Raw genomic sequence first — 18168 nt, forward strand, 5'->3', positions numbered from 1 at the left:
ATCACGTTTTGTGTCTTGATGTCTAATTACAATTGAGACTTGCAACCAAGCCAAACCCAGCTCCCAAATCCTACGCTGGGTTGAACGTCAAATGTACGTCACCAGACTGGCCCAATTCAAACAATATTGTCGTCGTGTTTGTGCAGGACGTGCTGCGTTATTCCATCGCCAACGCCAACAACCAGGACCAGTTCTACATCAACCCTGACAATGGTATCATCACCTTGCGCCAGCTGCTAACCAGCAACAGCATCTCCAGATTCACCGTGAGTTTTCTGCTCTCTCATCTCCACAGTAGTTGTTATGTGCCGTCGTATAAAAAATATGGGTCTGTTTGTGGCTTTTTAAGGAAGCTCTATACTGGAATCAGCTTAAGATATCTGTTGCTTCAACTAGAAACAGAAACAAAATGGAAGTATTGGTTTTGTAATTGTCATGGCCAGCTAGATTCAATATTGAATTGACTAGTGGATCAGTGTCGTGTCACAGGTGCGTTTTTTTCTGCTGTACAATCTGATCTTTACTGTGATTTCGTAGATGTAAGATTATTGTGTAGCACGACAATTGATACATCTCTCTCGCTTTTTCTCTGTGTGTGAGAGAAAGAAATTTTGAAAACGATGTTTGGGACTTTCCTTTTCCTAGCTACTGGTGACGGCCTCAGATCAGCGAATCCCAGAGCGCACTGCCACCTCCCAGGTGATCATCACAGTGTCCAGAGACAACAATGTGCCCTTCTTCGTCAACACCCCCTACTTCGTCCAAATCACGGAGACACGGCCTGTGGGCAGCAGCATCTTCAACGTCTTCGCTCAGGATACAGATCTTGTGGTGAGTTGGTTGGCTCTGAAGAGCTTTAAGGAGTTGACGCTATGTCTGTTTCGTCTGGTAGATGTACTTTTGTTTATATCCTTAGAAGGATTCAGGTCTGACTGGTTTCGACCAACCTATGGCCCTGAGGGCTCACGTTAGCTTGAGTATATATGGTGCTGATCTGCTGATGAGTTCCCAAAAGTTTAGTTCTTGACCTTAGTTTGGGGCAAGAAATGTGGCTTGGTTATGGATTTGTTCATGAGTTTGCCTTTGGGATGCAGATGATAATTGTGAAGGAACCAAGAGACTGATGACCCGCCATAACGAAAAACCGTGACGATTATTGTGTAATAATAATAATAATGGTATTTATATAGCGCTGGATCTTGTGCAGAGACAAATCAAAGCGCTTTCGCACCAGTCATTCACACGCATGCATAACTCTAATACTGTAGAAACTAAAGACAAGGAAGGGCAGGCAAGGGAGGCTATTTTGGGAAGAGGCGGGTTTTAAGGCCAGACTTGAAAGAGCTGAGTGTGGAGACTTGACGAAGCGAAAAAGGAAGTTCATTCCAATCGCAAGGTCCAGAAACAGAGAAAGAACGGCGGCCAACAGTCGAGTGTTTGGATCTGGGTATGCGTAAACAGAGTGGATCCGAGGCCGATCGTAGTGAGCGAGATGGAGTGTAGAGGTGAAGGCAGCCGCAGAGATAGGAAGGGGCAGTTTTGTGAATGCATCTATAACATAGAGTGCTGATCTTGTACTTTATTCGGTGTGAGACAGGGAGCCAGTGGAGATGTTGTAAAAGAGGAGTGATGTGCTCAGATCTTTTCTTTCTGAGGACGAGTCGGGCAGCAGAGTTTTGTATGCGCTGAAGGGACTGAATGGATGAAGCAGGCATACCAGACAATAGAGAGTTACAGTAGTCAAGGCGAGAGAGAATGAGAGAAACGACAAGTCTAGATGTTGCATCAGTGGACAGATATTTCCGGACGGCACTGATGTGTCGCAGTTGACAGTAGCAGGACTGACATGTCTGACTGATAAATTTTTGCATGGACAGTGTATTGTCAAGGACAACACCGAGGTTCCTGACTGACGTGGAAAGAGGGATGGATGTACTGCCAGTTTGATTGTGTCAATTGTGATGGAAGACAGTTTTTGTTTAGTTCCTATGATCATTGCTTCAGTTTTGTCCGCGTTCAATTGTAACTTATTTCGAGTCATCCAGTTTTGAATGTCCAGGAAGCAGTTGGATGTTTCTTGCAAGAGCAACAACAACTGTGTCACAGTTATTTGAAATCTTGAAAGATATCTTTGTTTCGTTATTAACCATAATTACACAAACACACGTGTGAAAGCATATGATTGTTAAACATAGTTACTATAGCAATTTATTCTGAATGCATGGATTCCTGATATGCGTTGCAGGGTGAGATCCGTTATGAAGCCATTGGTGTGTATCCAGCCACGACCTTCTTTGCTGTCGACCCTGTCAGTGGAGCCATCACGGTCACAACTGATCTCAAGAATGATGCTTTGTTGATCACATCATACACTGTGAGTTCCATTGGATAGACAAAGTGGGGTGAGAAGAAGAGAGGGGAAAAGAGGTGGACATAAGCAGGGAATGAATGTGAGAGTGAGTGTATGTGTGTTTAGATTAATTTTATTACACATTCCCCCAATTACAGTCAGCCAGTTACCCTTGGTTTGAATCAGTATATCTTGTTTATTCCACTAAACCCTTGATTTCCATTTTCTACGTAGTTGTTGTTGCGCTTACAATATTCTTAACTTCCCATTCTATAAATCATCGACAAATATACCGTTCCCTATTTCAAATAGCGACTGTCTTCCTCAAATCTTTGCACCGCCATTGCAAACTCCCAAAATGGCCAATATTTGAAAAAGTATACAACTCGTCTCAATGTTTTCCATTCACCCACATCACAACCAGTTCTCCTTTCTTCTTTCATTCTGTCAATGAAAGAAACAAATCAGTTTTAGCCCCTCACAAAAAGATCTATGATTTCAAGTGTTCCAGCACGAGACAGCAGACATTTCAGATACCATAGGCGGACAGAGCAAAATTCTTCGCTAATGTCATAACAACCACACATGCATGCTTGCATTGCACGTTCTTTGCCTCATTCTCTTATAAGGAGAGGAGATACAAGGCAGAGAGCGAGACCGACAAAAGATAGGCGATAGACACAAGAACTCATTTGAAAACAGGCTTTTATCATTATGTGATCGTGTGTGTGTGTGCAATATTTCAACTGATATTGATAATATTCCCAACTTCATCACTCTCATAACCGCAAAATATATGTATACATTCCGAAGTCAGTCAGACTAAATTGAAATATGAGTGAAAACATCAACTAATCAATGCGCAAACTTCTAAACAATGCCACAACTCAGCACAGAAAGAATACAAAGCGATACACTGTGGTAAGAAACGTGCATTAAAACGTACATTTTTTTTTTATAACAGCTGAGATGCGTGGCCTACGACAACGCTTACGCCAGCACTCGGGCAACGGCTGAAGTGACCATCGAGGTGGTGCGAAATGAGAACGGCCCCATCTTCCAGCCCTCGGCCACCTACCAAGTGACCGTGTCTGAGCAAATCGCCCTTGGGACGGTTGTGCAGACCGTTACTGCCATCGACAGAGATGATGGGGTCAGTGCACAGAACGGACAGACTATGTTACTATTTTTGCAGCCTTGCCCCTTTTTTGTCTTCTATCTCTCTCTTTCTCTATCCCCCCCCCCCTCTCTCTCTCTCTTTCTCTCACTCACACAATACACACCCAAATACATGCACACACACACGCACACACACACATACACACTCACGCGCACACACACACACACACACACACACACACACACCGTTCATGGATATGTGCACGTGCAGACCACATCCCCTCCCCTGCCATTCGCACCTTCTACACTAACAGGCAAAGTTCTGTTCAGTTCAGTTACTCAAGGTGTCACTACGTTCGGACAAATTCATATACGAAAGACTTACGGACAGTGATTCACACACATATATATATCTATATATATATATATATCTATATATATATATATATATATATATATATATATATACAATTTTTGTACAAACATATGAACACATCTTTTGCGCAGCAAGATAACCGGTGTCTTTTCCACACAGGACGTGGTGACCTTCACACTGCTGGAGTCTACAGCACAGTCCACCTCCATCAACGCCACTCTCTACTTCTTCCTGGATCGGGAGACTGGCGAGATCCGAACCCGCCGACCCCTGACAGAGGCCCCGCTCAACCTGTACACGGTAAGCTTGAGGTTTTTCGGGAGAGATAAAAAGGAAAACAAAAATAATTCACACATCATGTTTAGGTACGTCCCTTACCAAGACTTAAAGACCATGGTTGTATATATATTATATAAAGAGAGACAGAGAGAGAGAGAGAGAGATGTGGTAAAACCATGCTGTCTTTGAGTCCTTGGTTTCGCAAGGTTGAGGGAAGCAGCCACCACAGATGATGAAATGTAAGAATTAAAAAGATATTACAATAATACAAGTTTTTAAGACCCGAAAAAACGATTGTTGTTTTTATTTCACATGTGTTCTCCTACATAGACTACACATATCCCCTCTGGCTTTTGTGGTGTACAGTTATTGGTCTTCGTTTTTTGTTGTTTGTTTGTTTTTATAAGAGTGCTTTAGGTCCATTGTGGATAAACCCTACTTACTTGCCCCAGTAGGCCGTATCCGGAATTTTCCATCGATAGATTTTCAGATAAACTTTAGACAACTGTTTTTATTCTGAAATACTGTTATTTGCCTTCAGTGATTGTTGTGTTACTTGAGGGACATAACAAAAAAGAGGTCCATACCGAGTTGTGGGCATTCGCTCTTCTGTCTAGTTTACGGCTAGGAGGTAAAACGCAATCCCGTTGAGCTTTCCTTAGTGCTGGTCAGCTGTTGCTTGTTTTGTTTGTTAACAAACTATGAACCCTTTGAACGAAGAAAACAACTGACATGAGTACATGCTAAACCATTATTTTTTAAACTCTATTCATCCTTCCAACTGCTGCCAACCTGGCGTTAATCAATTGTTAATACTGAAAGTTAGTTAGACTGAGTTCAGATTCATCTTCCCCTTTCGTATGTAAAATAGTGACAGTGTCTGGAAGTCTTCCTATTTATCTATCTATCTATCTATCTATCTATCTATATATATATATATATAGATATATATATGTGTGTGTGTGTGTATATATATATATATATATATATATATGTGTGTGTGTGTGTGTGTGTGTATCCCTGTGTAACACGTAAGAAACGGCGTGTTCTCTTAATATTGAAAAGGTAATCTCTCTTTGTAGTACAGAAGAAGAATTCACGTCCGTTTCTCCTCTCTTCACGTTTTCTTTTGAATGAAAGCAGCTTTGCAGGTCATTTTTATGGTTTGAGAGCTTTTAAGCTCTACTTGTTTTTTGTATCATTGTTTTCAGTGACGTATAGATATGTGCACACTCTCAGATGCGCAAAGTAAAACAACAAAAAATAAAGTTGAAATGAATACGAACAATACTGAATCTGTAAATTTATAAAATTGTCACTAAACCATCTTGAGTTTGATTGCTTATGCAGGAATGTATTTGTTTATACAGGAATAAACATAAATATGAGTATGTACATGTTGAATGATAGTGTTATTTGTAGCCTAAGCGTTCAACTGTTTGCTCATGGAGTGTGAATTTATACATATATGTAACAGGAATGATTTATAGCGTAAAAGTAACAAATTTTTTTTTTCTCTAGCTGACGGTAAGAGCCGAGGATAACCGAGGTCGCAGCAATTTGGCCAGCGTGCGCGTGATCATCACGCGCATCACCGACAACCCGCCGGTGTTCCAGAACATCCCCTACCGCACCAGTGTGGACGTCAACCGTGCCATCAACAGCACTATTTACAGGGTTTCCGCTGTCGATCCCGACGGAACGGTGAGTCATAACAGATCAACGTGATTCGTTATGTTTAGAATATATTTATACTTCAAAATCTTCTTGAAAGTGATAACAATCGTGGTTAATATTAATCATACAGCAATGATCGTTTTACTGAATATTTGAGAAATCTTTTGTGAAAGTTTTACCAGTAAAACAGTAGTTTCTTTTTCGCTTTGCTTTTGTTCTTGATTGTTAATTGTTTTTTCCTTGACATGGTTATTATTTTCATAAGTATACTGCTGTGCTTTTTTGATTGTTCTGTTTTTCTTGTGATATGATGTCACAAGTCATTTGCGGTTGCATATTTGTGTTTATCTCTCAGAGCCCTGTTCGTTACAACCTGATTGGCTACTTCCCGGGCACTCTTTACTTCAGCCTCAACACCGTGACAGGTGACATCACTCTGGTGCAGAGCTTTGACACGGACGTCTATGCTTCCCTGCTCTACGTGGTAAGGGATTTGTTTGCGTTGCTTCTCCTATTCCTTTCCTTTTCTTTGTAATTTTTTTTTTTACTTTAAATAATACATTCATGACAATGTTCCTATTAATAATCCAAGAATGATGTAATTTTTCCGTCCATTTCACACACACTGCTTCTCTTTCTGCTAAGCCAGCTCCCTCCCCATACCTTCGGCCTTTTGTCTCTCACCATTCACAAGATTAGCACTTCCTAAATTAAGGTTGATTTCATACCTTATTATAACCACAACTGAGAAACGGTCTGGATTTTGTGCCATCATTTTGTGTCAGCTATTTCTGTTCTGCATATTCAGTTTTCCCGTGTGTGCTTTTTTGTGTTTTATCTCTTTCATCTGCACATGGGGTATCTTTGTCATGGAACGTGTTCCAAGACTTTAGTCAAGTCCTTTGTCCCCATTCTTATTCTGTTAGCCGTGCATGGAATATATTCATAATGTTTGTCACATTCTTTCTCCTCTCTTTCTGTTAACCGTGCATAGAATGTATTCATGACGTGTTGACACCCTTTATTCTTGTTCGCTCTCTTTCTGTTATCCGTGCATTGAACGTATTAACTACGTTTCTCACACTCTTCATATTCATTACATATCTCTTTGCCCTTCCATGGAATGTATTCATGACGTTTGTTACACTCTCTGTCTCTCAGCTGCGCGTGGAGGCGTACGAGGTTCTGCGTCCGGAAGTGAGAGTGGAGGAGAACGTGTTGATCGACGTCATCAGGAACCCCAGTCCTCCAGTGTTTAGTCGGAACTTCTACACCGCCACCATCGCTGAGTCCGTCGCCCAAGGCACCTTGGTGCTGCAAGTGTCTGCTGACGATGCTGACGGTGTAAGTAGTGTCCTGTGCGTGTTTGTTGGGGTGTTTCAGTGGGGAAGGACTGGGGGCCAACAATGATGCCGTAGCAGATGCTTTTATTTGCTGTTCTATTTTCTATGTGTTACTCACTCAAACAAGTCGACAAACACTTTTTTTCCAACTCTCCCTGTCTCACTTTTGATTTGACCATATTCGTGTATGCCATTGTTTTGTTTCTTACTGTTTGATAGGCACTACCCGGTTTTTCTAACGTTAACTGGTATTTTTTTCATAGAATTCATAGCATGTTTATTCGCGTTTGCTACATAGGTGATAAACACCGACAAATTGAAGGTCTCTTCCTTTGATGTATAATTATAGTACATTGAGAGGTATATGTGTTGCCCAGGATGTTCCTCTGTACGAAATCGACAGCACATCCCAGGCTGGAACCAGCGCTTCAAACTTCTTCTACCTAAATCCCAGTTCTGGTGTTATCTTTGTCCGCAACGATCTCAGGACCAGCAGCCAGAACCAGTACACTGTAAGTGTGTGTGTGTGTGTGTGTGTGTGTGTGTGTGTGTGTGTTCGTGTATTTCTATTTGATCTTTTTTTCAAACTATCATCCTGTCAACATGTCTGTGTGTGGTAGGCAAACACTCAGAGGTACTTTGCTTAATCAGTCCCTAGTCCTTTGTAGATTCATCATGCGTGATTGCTGTAGTAAATCCAGTTTATAAAACTAAAAGCACAAAGCACAAAATCGCATTTGCAGAGGAATTAGCATCGAAGGTTTCAAGATAGTGTGAGCTTTCTGACTCACATGTGTAGTATAAGTTATGACTCTTTTTTACTTATCTGTACGTTCGCTTGTCTGTCTCATGCTTCTGTGTGTGTTTGGGTGGTGGTGAGGGGGTTGAGGGTAAACTTTAACTTTGGTTAACCTCAGCATCCGCAAGTGTAACAGAAACCGATCCGAACCACCATCTTTGTCATGACGCTGTGCATGACATAAATCTCGATACATGTGTCAGATATGAATTCAACATTAAAGATTAATGTTTTCTTGGAATCAGTCATGGATCATACCCCAGTCTTGAATTATGCCTGTCGCTTTCTGCATAATTGAACATAATCATTTGAACGGAACTTATCATAGGCCAGTATAATAGCAGTATTTGAAACAAATATTATGAAGATAATATTGGTCGTGTTTATTCATTATATTATGTTTTGACAGTATAACAGTAGTAAAGTTAAAAAGATGCAACAGAATTGGTACACCATGACTAAACAGAAAACAAAAAAGTCACTTGTGACGAAAATTGAACAACAGCATTCCCCCACTCTCTTCTCTCCCTCCCTGTCAGCGATGGCATGGGAAAGGAAAATAAGGACGACTGTTGGTCTCAGCGAAAGCCCCCACCCCTTCCCACCCAATGAAACTCACTGAACATCGTGAAACACAATAGATCTCACGTGACATTGTCAGTAAGTCATTTTCTCTTTCATTCCTCATTTTAATTTTTCGGCTCACCATTTCACACGATCCTGCAGTTAATTTATACTTTCCTCAATTCACTTCGTTAAAATTGTCGATCTGTCTTCCGATACTGATCACTCAGGTGACCCATTAGTAGCTGGTTACTGGTCTCAATTCACAGATCATTAATGTTGTTCAGATTATATCTAATGGTCTTACATTTTTCAGTTCACAGTGCGAGCTCGTGACCAGTCTTACCCGGAACGTCAGGACACGGCTTCAGTGCAGATTAACATCATCCGCGACCAGTTTGCCCCGCAGTTTTCCCTGCAGGACTACCGTGTCACCATCTCGGAGACCTCTCAGGTCAACTCCACCCTGCCTATCATCACCGTCACTGCCACTGACCGGGATCTGCAGGTGCGTGCTGGTTGTGGGTGTTGGTTTAAAGATTCAGGTGATCCAGAGAGTTACAAAGGTATAACCCTTTCCGCCCTTTTGGGCGTTTTGGGGGAAACATTGGTTATGCATGAACAGTCCCCATAATTCACAGAAAAAACTCAGATTGAACAGACTCCACAGTTAACAGAAAAAGTACACTAGGTGATGAATAAGTCTAATGCATTTTTAAGCTATAGGTTTTATGCAATGAAACTTATGTACCAATGAAAAGTAATGGGACTTGATGTTTCACAGCGTGTTCATTTTTGCACAGGAGCGCATCTCGTACACAGCAGTGGGTGACGGGTCCGCTTTGGCCTTCTTCTCCATCGACAACGTCAATGGTGGCATCTTCGTTAGGAATCCCTTGACCCAGGACAGCCTCATCACCTACACAGTGAGTGGTTCCTGTCTTTGTGAGTGCTTTGGGTGTAAACCGCAACAGCGTCTCTTAACACTCACGATATTTAATAAATACATGTTTAAGTCTGTTTCTTTGATACATGTTTGTTACATTTATATTTATTTCATCCTTGTCTTGGTGGGCTTTTTGTGTTTTTCTTTCATTTGTTATCTTTTAAGTCTATTTACAGTGCACATTTCAAATTGAAAAGGAACAGAAAGAAATGTTTTATTCCTTTGAAATTTACACCCACCACCTAAATACAGTGACAGTGACAGAATAAGGGACAGAATGACATGTTTTATTCCTTTAAATTTACACCCATGGCCCAAATACCCGTTATGTAAAACGGAGATAAAAAAGATGCTATGTTATTTTTAGATTTGCAAGTGCGGCCTAAATACCCAAAAAAGAAAATCATTTATTTTGAATTTACATTCATGGCCTAAATACCGTCGTGTGAAATGGACTGAAAGACGTTGTTTATTCCTTTTAAATTTGCATCCATCATCTTAATACCCATTCTGTGGAATGGAAAGAAACAGATTTTTTTGTGGGTTTTTTTTTTACAACTATTGCCTGAATACCTGTTGTGTAAAATAGACAGAAAGAAGTTCTGTATTCTTTTTAAACCTACACCCATGGCCTAAAACCAGTTGTGTAAAAATGGACAGAAAGAGATGGGTTTTTTTTTATTTACAACTATTGTCTAAATACCCGTTGTGTAAAATGAACTGAAAGAAGTTCTTATTCCTTTCAAATTTGCATCCAGGGCCTAGATACCTGTCGTGCGAAAATGGACAGAAAGTTCCATATTTCTTTTAAACCTATATCCAGGGCCTAAATACCCGTTGTGTAAACATGGACAGAAAGAATGTATTTATTCTTTTAAATTTACATCCACGACCTAAATACCCGTTGTGTAAACACAGAAAGAATGTCTTTATTCTTTAAAATTTACATCCATGTCCTTAATACCCGTTGTGTGAAATGGACGTAAAGAAGATATGTATTCCTTTCAAACTTACATCCACGGTCTAAACACCCATTGTATAATCCACACCTACAGCTCCGCCTGGAGGCCATCGACACTTTCTACCCCAACAATGTGGCTGTCGCCAACGTCTTCATCACCGTCATCCGTAACCCCAGCGGCCCGCAGTTTGTGCAAGCCGGCTATGTGGAAAATGTGGCCGAGTACGAGCCAGCAGGAGCTCAGCTTCTGGTGGTGACTGCCGTAGATCAGGATGGGGTGAGCAGACTACGTCAGAAACATATAGTGTAATGAGATCTACTTTAAACATACATATATCTGAAGGAGACATGTTGATCAGTCACAGAAACATTATATGTGAAACTATGGCAGACCAGTCTTGAAGATCTCATTAACTTAGTCGAAGCCAGTATGCTTCATTTCCTTATTTTTCTTAACATTATTCATAAGGTGCTATTTGAGGATACACTGTCTTAACGGCTCTCACTATCGTTAGCATTATTCCTGGACTGTTATTCTAGGATATACCGTCTTACTGTTTTTATTTCTGTTAACATTATTCCTGAACTGCTATTTCAGGATACACTGTCTCACTGCTTTTCTTTCTGTTAACATTATTGCTGGACTGCTATTTCAGGATATACCATCTTACCGCTTGTTGAACATTGGAGAGTGCCTGGAGTACTTCTACATCTCACCGGACACAGGCGCCATCAACCTGCGTAAATCTCTGTTTGCCAACCCCACAAATCAGTATGTGGTAAGTACAGCTGGTCCATGAGCACTGTCTTGTTCAGTTCAGTTTCTCGGTAAGCGTTTTTGCAGCAGGTTAGTGGGGTGATAGTTGGTCAGGGTGGTTGGATTTTTTTCACTTTGGTTTGATTTGGCACACTTATTTATTGGGTCTTCACTGTACTGGATTACTTTCAGACAGAATAAGAGAGAAAGGGTGGCAAATACCGCCAGTGTACTGTACATGCTGACGTCTGCCTTGAAATAGATATTTCTTTACTTGCGTTTATCGCAACACAAAACTTTATGTCTGAAATTTTAAGTTTAAAAATGCCAAGTCTTCGTTCTTCCTTATCAATAACTTTGTGATCAAAGGACATTGTGTTGTGTATAAATAATACCGTAATTTTCATGAGAAATAGTTTCTGTACGGATGTTTGATGTTTTGTTCAGTGCATTGTGCAAGCTAGTGACCAACGGTCCAACGCTCGCCTGACCAACGCCACAGTGACAATCAACGTAATCCGCAGTCAGCCACCTCGCTTCCAGAACACACCTTACACCTTCACCGTTTCTGAACGAGCAGCTGTCGGGGCCTCCATCTATAGGGTGTCAGCTTTTGATTCAGACCTGAAGGTGAGTTGATGTGTATGTGTGTGTGAGTGTGTGTGTGTGTGTGAGTGTGTGTGTGTGTGTGTGTGTGTGTGTGTGTGTGTGTGTGTGTGTGTGTGAGAGAGAGTGTGTGTGTGTTTGTGTTTACGAGTTTGTTTTTTTTATTGAGACACTGTGGAATTCGAACATCTTACACAAAGTATGGATTCAAGTGAATACTTTAATCGAGCCACCAGCAGCACTTTACAGAAAATATCCCGAGATGAACAGATATAAATATCCCCAGAGACATAGATGCAGACAAATGACCGAGACCACCTGCACGTAATTGTCATACGAAGCATTGTACCTTCTCCTTTTTACTCAACAGGGTGCCTTGCTGTATGACGTGGTGGGTGTTGCACCAGCTCCCAGTTACTTCCAGCTGAACACAACCACAGGTGTCATCTCACCCCGTGTGGACCTCAAGGTGGACACTACACAAAACTACCTGGTGAGTAATTCCTGGGTTTCTAGGCTTTTTGTTGTCAGTCCACTTGAATTGTCTATTAATAATTTATTTATATCTATTTGTCAGAACTACATTTTGTTTGTGCCGGTTAATTCGTAATTTAGTATCGCATTCAGAATACCCCATACAATGATAAAAAGCTTATGTTTTGTGGGATTTTTTTTTATAAATGCATCGCAATCATAGAACTGCCATTATCATACTAGTGATCATCACCAGTCCGCCAGCCGATGTTTCCTTTTTGTTACAGCTCCGAGTGAGGGCCTTCGACTCGGCGTTCCCCACCCAGGTGGCTGAAACTGATGTATCCATCTTCGTGTTGCGCAATGACAACCCGCCCATCTTCCAGAACGAACCTTACTCCGTGTTCTTGGATGAGAGTTTCCCGATTGGTCAGAGCGTGGAGAACGTGTTGGCTACTGACGCTGATGGGGTGAGGGGTTTTCTGAAGAAAGAGAGTTTTTCTTTGAGTGTGTGAGTGTACATGTGTGTATGAGCGTTACGTATCTGTATGCGTGCGTGCATGTATGTGTGTTGTATAAGTGCATATTTCTGCGTTTTTAATATGGAGAGAGAGGCAAATAGAAGTCGTGCTTTTCCACCAGGGTGTGGAGACTGTACTTGTTTCTGAAACAGATGATGAAATGATGCTATTTTCTGGTTTCTCTCTCTCTGTCTCTCTCTCTCTGTCTCTCTCTCTTCCCCCCCCACCCCCCCACCCCACCTCTCTCTCTTTTCATATGGATGCGTATATGTGCATGCTTATATGTTCATCTGCCTCTGTATCTCCACCTGTCTGTTTCTCGTTTCTTCTCCATCAGTCTTTGTTCCTACGTTCCCTCAACAAATATCTCTCGTAAACACTCCTGAAATCGTGTATAATGTTGTGTGTGCTGGTGACCAGCATTCTGTTGTTGACCACTACCTGCCTTGCTGTGTACTCAGGACAAGGTGCGCTATGACCTTCTGGGAGAAGCGGCTGCTCTGGACTACTTCTACCTGAACCCCGACACTGGCGCCATCTTCTTGACCAGGGCGCTCTCTACCACAACCACCACTTTCTTCACTGTGAGTGGTTGAGGGATCCCACATCCGTTCTGTGGGTTAATTCTTGTGTGCATTGGCATGCATCAGAGAGTGGCAAATAAACACAGGCTGCATTCAATCTTTTTGTAAAATATTTAACTACACAACTTTTTGAAAGTGATTTTCACATATTTTTCTATTTACAAATCGTAAAGAAACGGAACTCTGCATCTTAATGTACTTGGTAGTGGTGTCTTAAATGAGGTAGAACAATTATCTGTCTACATCTGCCTGCATTGCTATATTTTGACTGTATTTGTGTTAGCTTTGTCTGTCTGTTGGTCAGTGTTTCTGTCTCTGTCTCTCATCTGTTTGTCTCATTAGTATATTCTGTATTGAGGTGGAGGACGTTTGTAAACACCAAAGTGATGGCTGGTGTATCGTGTTGTGCAGCTGTCCATCCGTGCCACCGACCAGCGCGTGCCAGAGCGGACCGACGACACAACGGTGCAGGTGACAGTGTCCAGGAACCAGTTCCCACCTGTCTTTACTGACGAACCCTACCGCGTCACCATTCCCGAGACCACTTCCATCAACGCGACCATCTTCACTGTCTCTGCCACAGACCAAGATCTGAGGGTGAGGGAGAAAGAAAGCGAAGAATATGTGCTTTATTATCTCCGCCAAATAGGTCATGTTTTCACGTCAGTTTGCTTCTTGTCTGTTAGTGAGATTAACACACACACACACACACACACACACACACACACACACACATTTGGACAGATTTTCCTGAAATTTTGTGGAAGTGTCGGCTATTGGACGAGAACCTATAATCAGATTTTAGTGGTAGTAGTTGCATTTATGGTTGTGGTAGTAGAGCTTACTAATTGTCTAGCCATTTGAGATATTCGTTAAATGAATTCTGTTTATATTCATGCCTGAAGCCCAGACAGTCGCTTTCAAGTAAAACTTTGCGTGGGTTACGCGACTAGTTGCACCTAACTTGTCACACTTGCAAAGTAAATGTGATTTTATTTCTAGTATCACATATGCTATCTAACTTTTAATATCTGGTCTATTTGAGGTTCTTTGCTGAGTAATTAAATTCTTTGAAAGTTCCCACACATTCAAAACACTTAAAGACATTTGTTAAGCGATCCCATCAAGGCATGTGAGCCAGGTAGTCAAAAACAGTCGCACAAATGCTATTTACTGAAGGATTCAAGGAACAAATTGATGTTCTGATGCATACGAAATGAGTGGTGATGGCGTGGGTTTCAGGACAGGGTGGTGTACGAGACAGTTGGTGTGTATCCGGCACAGAGCTTCTTCCAGGTGGACTACAATTCTGGAGCGGTGTACATCATTCAGGACCTGAAGAACGATGAACGTGCTCGCACCCTTTACACTGTAAGTCCGCTTGTTCTTGTCATCAGGTGTGACTGTGTGAGAATAGGCTACTAGAATACAGACATCGTTTTATATACAGACATACGCATATACACTTTCAGGGGGAGATAGTATTTTCCTGTTGTCCTCATGAGAAAATCTCCCCCCTTTGAAAATATTTTCATAGAGCAATGTTTAGTTCTAGGCTTTACCTTGATATGTCTTTAAATATAAATCTATATCTGTCTATCAATCTAGCTATCTATCTCTATATATACATATATATAATTATATATGTATAGATAGATATGTGGGGGGTGTAATTCCTCTAAAAACGTATTTAGCGTGCCATATCAAAGGAACATAAATGCTTATGTGTTAGTTCATATTTTGTAGGGGAGAGTGAGAGAGGTTGTAAAATGAGGAATGTAACAGTATGTCTGCCTCTTTGCGTGTACGCATGAGTTTGGATTTAATTACTTGCCTGCTTCTGTACATTATATGTGAGAATGAAAGTGGGAAAAATACTGGGTGCGAGTGTGTATATTTGTGTGTCTATGTTCCAATCCATGCTTCAAAATATTGACGCCAACTGTCTGTCCCCACAGCTGCGGGTGATTGCCTATGACGCAAGCGTGCCCACACAAAGGGACACAGCTGACGTCACCATCGCTGTGGCACGTAACCTCAACGCCCCTGTTTTCACACGCAGCAACTACGTCACCACAGTGGACGAGAGCTACGCATTGGGCAAAGCGGTTGTCAACGCTACAGCGATTGATGCAGACATTGGGGTAAAAGAGACATTCGTCTCTGTCTCTTATTCTTCCCTCTGTATTGCTATCACTCCTTGCCACTGGTTTCCCGTTTGTAAGTGCTCATTAGTTTTCAGTCATAGTTCATGATATTTAATTGTGTAAATGCAGCGCCATTTACTGTTTGTTTGCTCAGCCAATTTCCATTTTATGTTATTCATTTTATTTATAGAATGTAGTTTCGTTCAGTTAATATTGCTGCATCACATCAACTGTACTATTTCTTTTCTGCATGTTTGTATGCAGCTGTGTATTATTTTCCCTTTGGCGCATCTTACCTTCCGATGTCCTTCACTCAGTACGCCTTTTTTCAGGATACCGTCTCCTATGCTATCACTGGCGCCAGTATCGACAGCATTGCCTTGTCCTTCTTCTATATTGACAATACCAAGGGTGTCATCTACCTGCGTCGTCCTCTGACGGAGTCCACTAATCCTCAGTTCACGGTACGTTTTGTTTTCATGTCTTCATACACCTCTTCTTCTAGAAGTTTTTTTTCTGTGATCCTCTCTCTCTCTCTCTCTCTCTCTCTCTCTCTCTCTCTCTCTCTCTCTCTCTCTCTCTCTCTCTCTCTCTCTTTCTCTCTCCCTCTTTGTCTGTCTTCCTCTGCCAGTTCATTCCCAGATCTCTCTCTCTCTCTCTGTCTTACTCCATGCCTCCCCTCTCTCTCTCTCGCTATATATATATATATATATATATATATATATATATGTGTGTGTGTGTGTGTGTGTGTGTATGTCTGTCTGTCCGTCCTTTCTTCATCAGCAAAGCACCCATGTCCATAGCACTCTAATGACCACACCCATTGACTTTCTTGCTCCAGTTCTCGGTTCTAGCCACTGACAGCGGTCGTCCGGCCCGCACCACCACTGCTGGCGTCACAGTGCTAGTCACCCGTGACCAGTTTGCACCCGAGTTCGTGTCCACCCCGTACAGCGCCATCATCACAGAGAACGCCAGTATCAACAGCACTGTTCTGACTGTGCGTGCTGTGGATCAGGATCTGGAGGTTGGTCCAATCAGCGTTATCGTCATAATGGGTGTGATCATTACTTCCATCCTCCTGTTGTACTGGTACAGATATATCCACAACAGTAATTATTTTTGTCTGTCCCACTTGTCATCATCATTGTCGTTGACACTGATAATGCATCGTGACCATGGCGGAAATAATCATACGGAGAGGAAATAAAGTTGATTTGTAAAGCTGAACTACTGCTTCACATTTTATAGTTGCCACATATTTTGTAAAGTTATTAGTGTGATAAAACCCAACTGGTGTAGTTTCCTGTGGTGGGACAAGTAAAACAAAAGTGTTTTGAGGCTGTCATTGCGAGTGGTGAAACAGGTGTGCACTGACCGAATAATCCTTGAAAATGTACGTTTTAAGTATGAACTATTGTGTAGACAATGTACACCAAAACATGTCTTCACATTTGATGCAAGACCTTGTTTGTTCCCAGGGTCAGATCGTATACAGTGTGGTAGGAGTGCCTCCGGCACCCACCTTCTTCGCTGTGAACCCGAACACTGGAGCCATTACTGTGCGCGGTGACCTCAAGACGGACCTGTCCATGTCTTATGTGGTATGTGATTTCATTCATTTATTTCTGAACTTTGGTGAAATGGGTGATGGTTTGGTGGTCTTTATGAAATTGTTAAGATGGTGATATGCATAGCCACGTTTCTATCTGTAATATTTAGACAGACGGATAAAGAGTGGCTACAGTGGGAACAGGAGAAAATGTTAAAATCATAACATATCACTGTCAATCTTACAGAATCAATTAACAATAAATTGATTGTATACTTGTGTACAGCCTGAAAAAATCGAACAATAGGCTTATCAAATTTGCTAAACCGCTAACCCAAGACCGTTGACACAGTTTGTGTTTCCTTGTATTCTTGTGTGTTTCCTATCTTTGTTTTCCTATATGACTTTAATTGCATTTTCTGCTTTTATTATTTCTGAGCATAAACGTATATTCCAATCAATTGGCACAGTTCAGCATGCTTTTCTGTGGGTATTACAGCTCCGTGTCCGAGCCGTAGACAACGCCAACCCATTGCAGTATGACGAAGAAGACGTAACCATCACCATTCGACGTAACGTCAACGGCCCTGTTTTCACACGCCAGACCTACACAGTGCAAGTCTCTGAGCAAGAACTCATTGGCTCACAGCTCCTTGATATTACGGCTACGGATGCAGACCTGGTGAGTTTCGTATTTAATGGAAAATTTACGACTGTATGTGAAATTCTGAGTGAAATTGCTTGTTAGGATTCGGATAATGTTTGTGTATACTTTTTAAAGTTCTTAGATTGTTATCTGTATCTTTGATAATGTAATACCTTTTGAAGCAGGCCTTGGTAACTTCATCATGTGAAGTGAGATATATTTGAATGTAGTAGAAATGATAATAACGGATAATTTGTAGTGGTGTTCCCAGCTCGTGGTGGTGGTGTATGGAAAAGTGGCAGCAAAAGCAGCATCCGCTGTGGTAGTTGTTGGTGGTTAGAATATGATGAGAAGTAACAGCAGCAGCAGCAGCAGCAATAGATATAGTGTTAAAAGCAAGCATATACTAATAGTTGGACAGGGGCAGACGAAGCTTTCTTAAGAACAGAATGGCAGGTTATCAGTGC

General features: G+C 41.5%; 1 protein-coding gene across 1 annotated transcript in view; it reads left to right on the top strand.

Moving 5' to 3' along the window:
• Nucleotides 1-949: 949 nt before the first annotated feature.
• LOC143292258 (protocadherin Fat 4-like) overlaps nucleotides 950-18168 on the top strand; it is a 36790-nt gene continuing 19571 nt past the window's right edge. The window contains exons 1-23 of the mRNA XM_076602446.1: nucleotides 950-967; nucleotides 2246-2374; nucleotides 3315-3503; nucleotides 4005-4145; nucleotides 5646-5828; nucleotides 6157-6285; nucleotides 6963-7145; nucleotides 7522-7656; nucleotides 8824-9015; nucleotides 9311-9433; nucleotides 10509-10691; nucleotides 11071-11193; nucleotides 11619-11801; nucleotides 12148-12270; nucleotides 12539-12721; nucleotides 13234-13356; nucleotides 13768-13953; nucleotides 14599-14727; nucleotides 15315-15500; nucleotides 15836-15967; nucleotides 16345-16530; nucleotides 16985-17107; nucleotides 17555-17737. Coding sequence (XP_076458561.1) covers nucleotides 950-967; nucleotides 2246-2374; nucleotides 3315-3503; nucleotides 4005-4145; nucleotides 5646-5828; nucleotides 6157-6285; nucleotides 6963-7145; nucleotides 7522-7656; nucleotides 8824-9015; nucleotides 9311-9433; nucleotides 10509-10691; nucleotides 11071-11193; nucleotides 11619-11801; nucleotides 12148-12270; nucleotides 12539-12721; nucleotides 13234-13356; nucleotides 13768-13953; nucleotides 14599-14727; nucleotides 15315-15500; nucleotides 15836-15967; nucleotides 16345-16530; nucleotides 16985-17107; nucleotides 17555-17737 — 3465 coding nt within the window. The remainder of the gene's footprint in view (nucleotides 968-2245; nucleotides 2375-3314; nucleotides 3504-4004; nucleotides 4146-5645; nucleotides 5829-6156; nucleotides 6286-6962; nucleotides 7146-7521; nucleotides 7657-8823; nucleotides 9016-9310; nucleotides 9434-10508; nucleotides 10692-11070; nucleotides 11194-11618; nucleotides 11802-12147; nucleotides 12271-12538; nucleotides 12722-13233; nucleotides 13357-13767; nucleotides 13954-14598; nucleotides 14728-15314; nucleotides 15501-15835; nucleotides 15968-16344; nucleotides 16531-16984; nucleotides 17108-17554; nucleotides 17738-18168) is intronic.

This window comes from Babylonia areolata, chromosome 18 (genome assembly GCF_041734735.1).
Source record: "Babylonia areolata isolate BAREFJ2019XMU chromosome 18, ASM4173473v1, whole genome shotgun sequence".
In the NCBI taxonomy this organism is placed as follows: domain Eukaryota; kingdom Metazoa; phylum Mollusca; class Gastropoda; order Neogastropoda; family Buccinidae; genus Babylonia; species Babylonia areolata.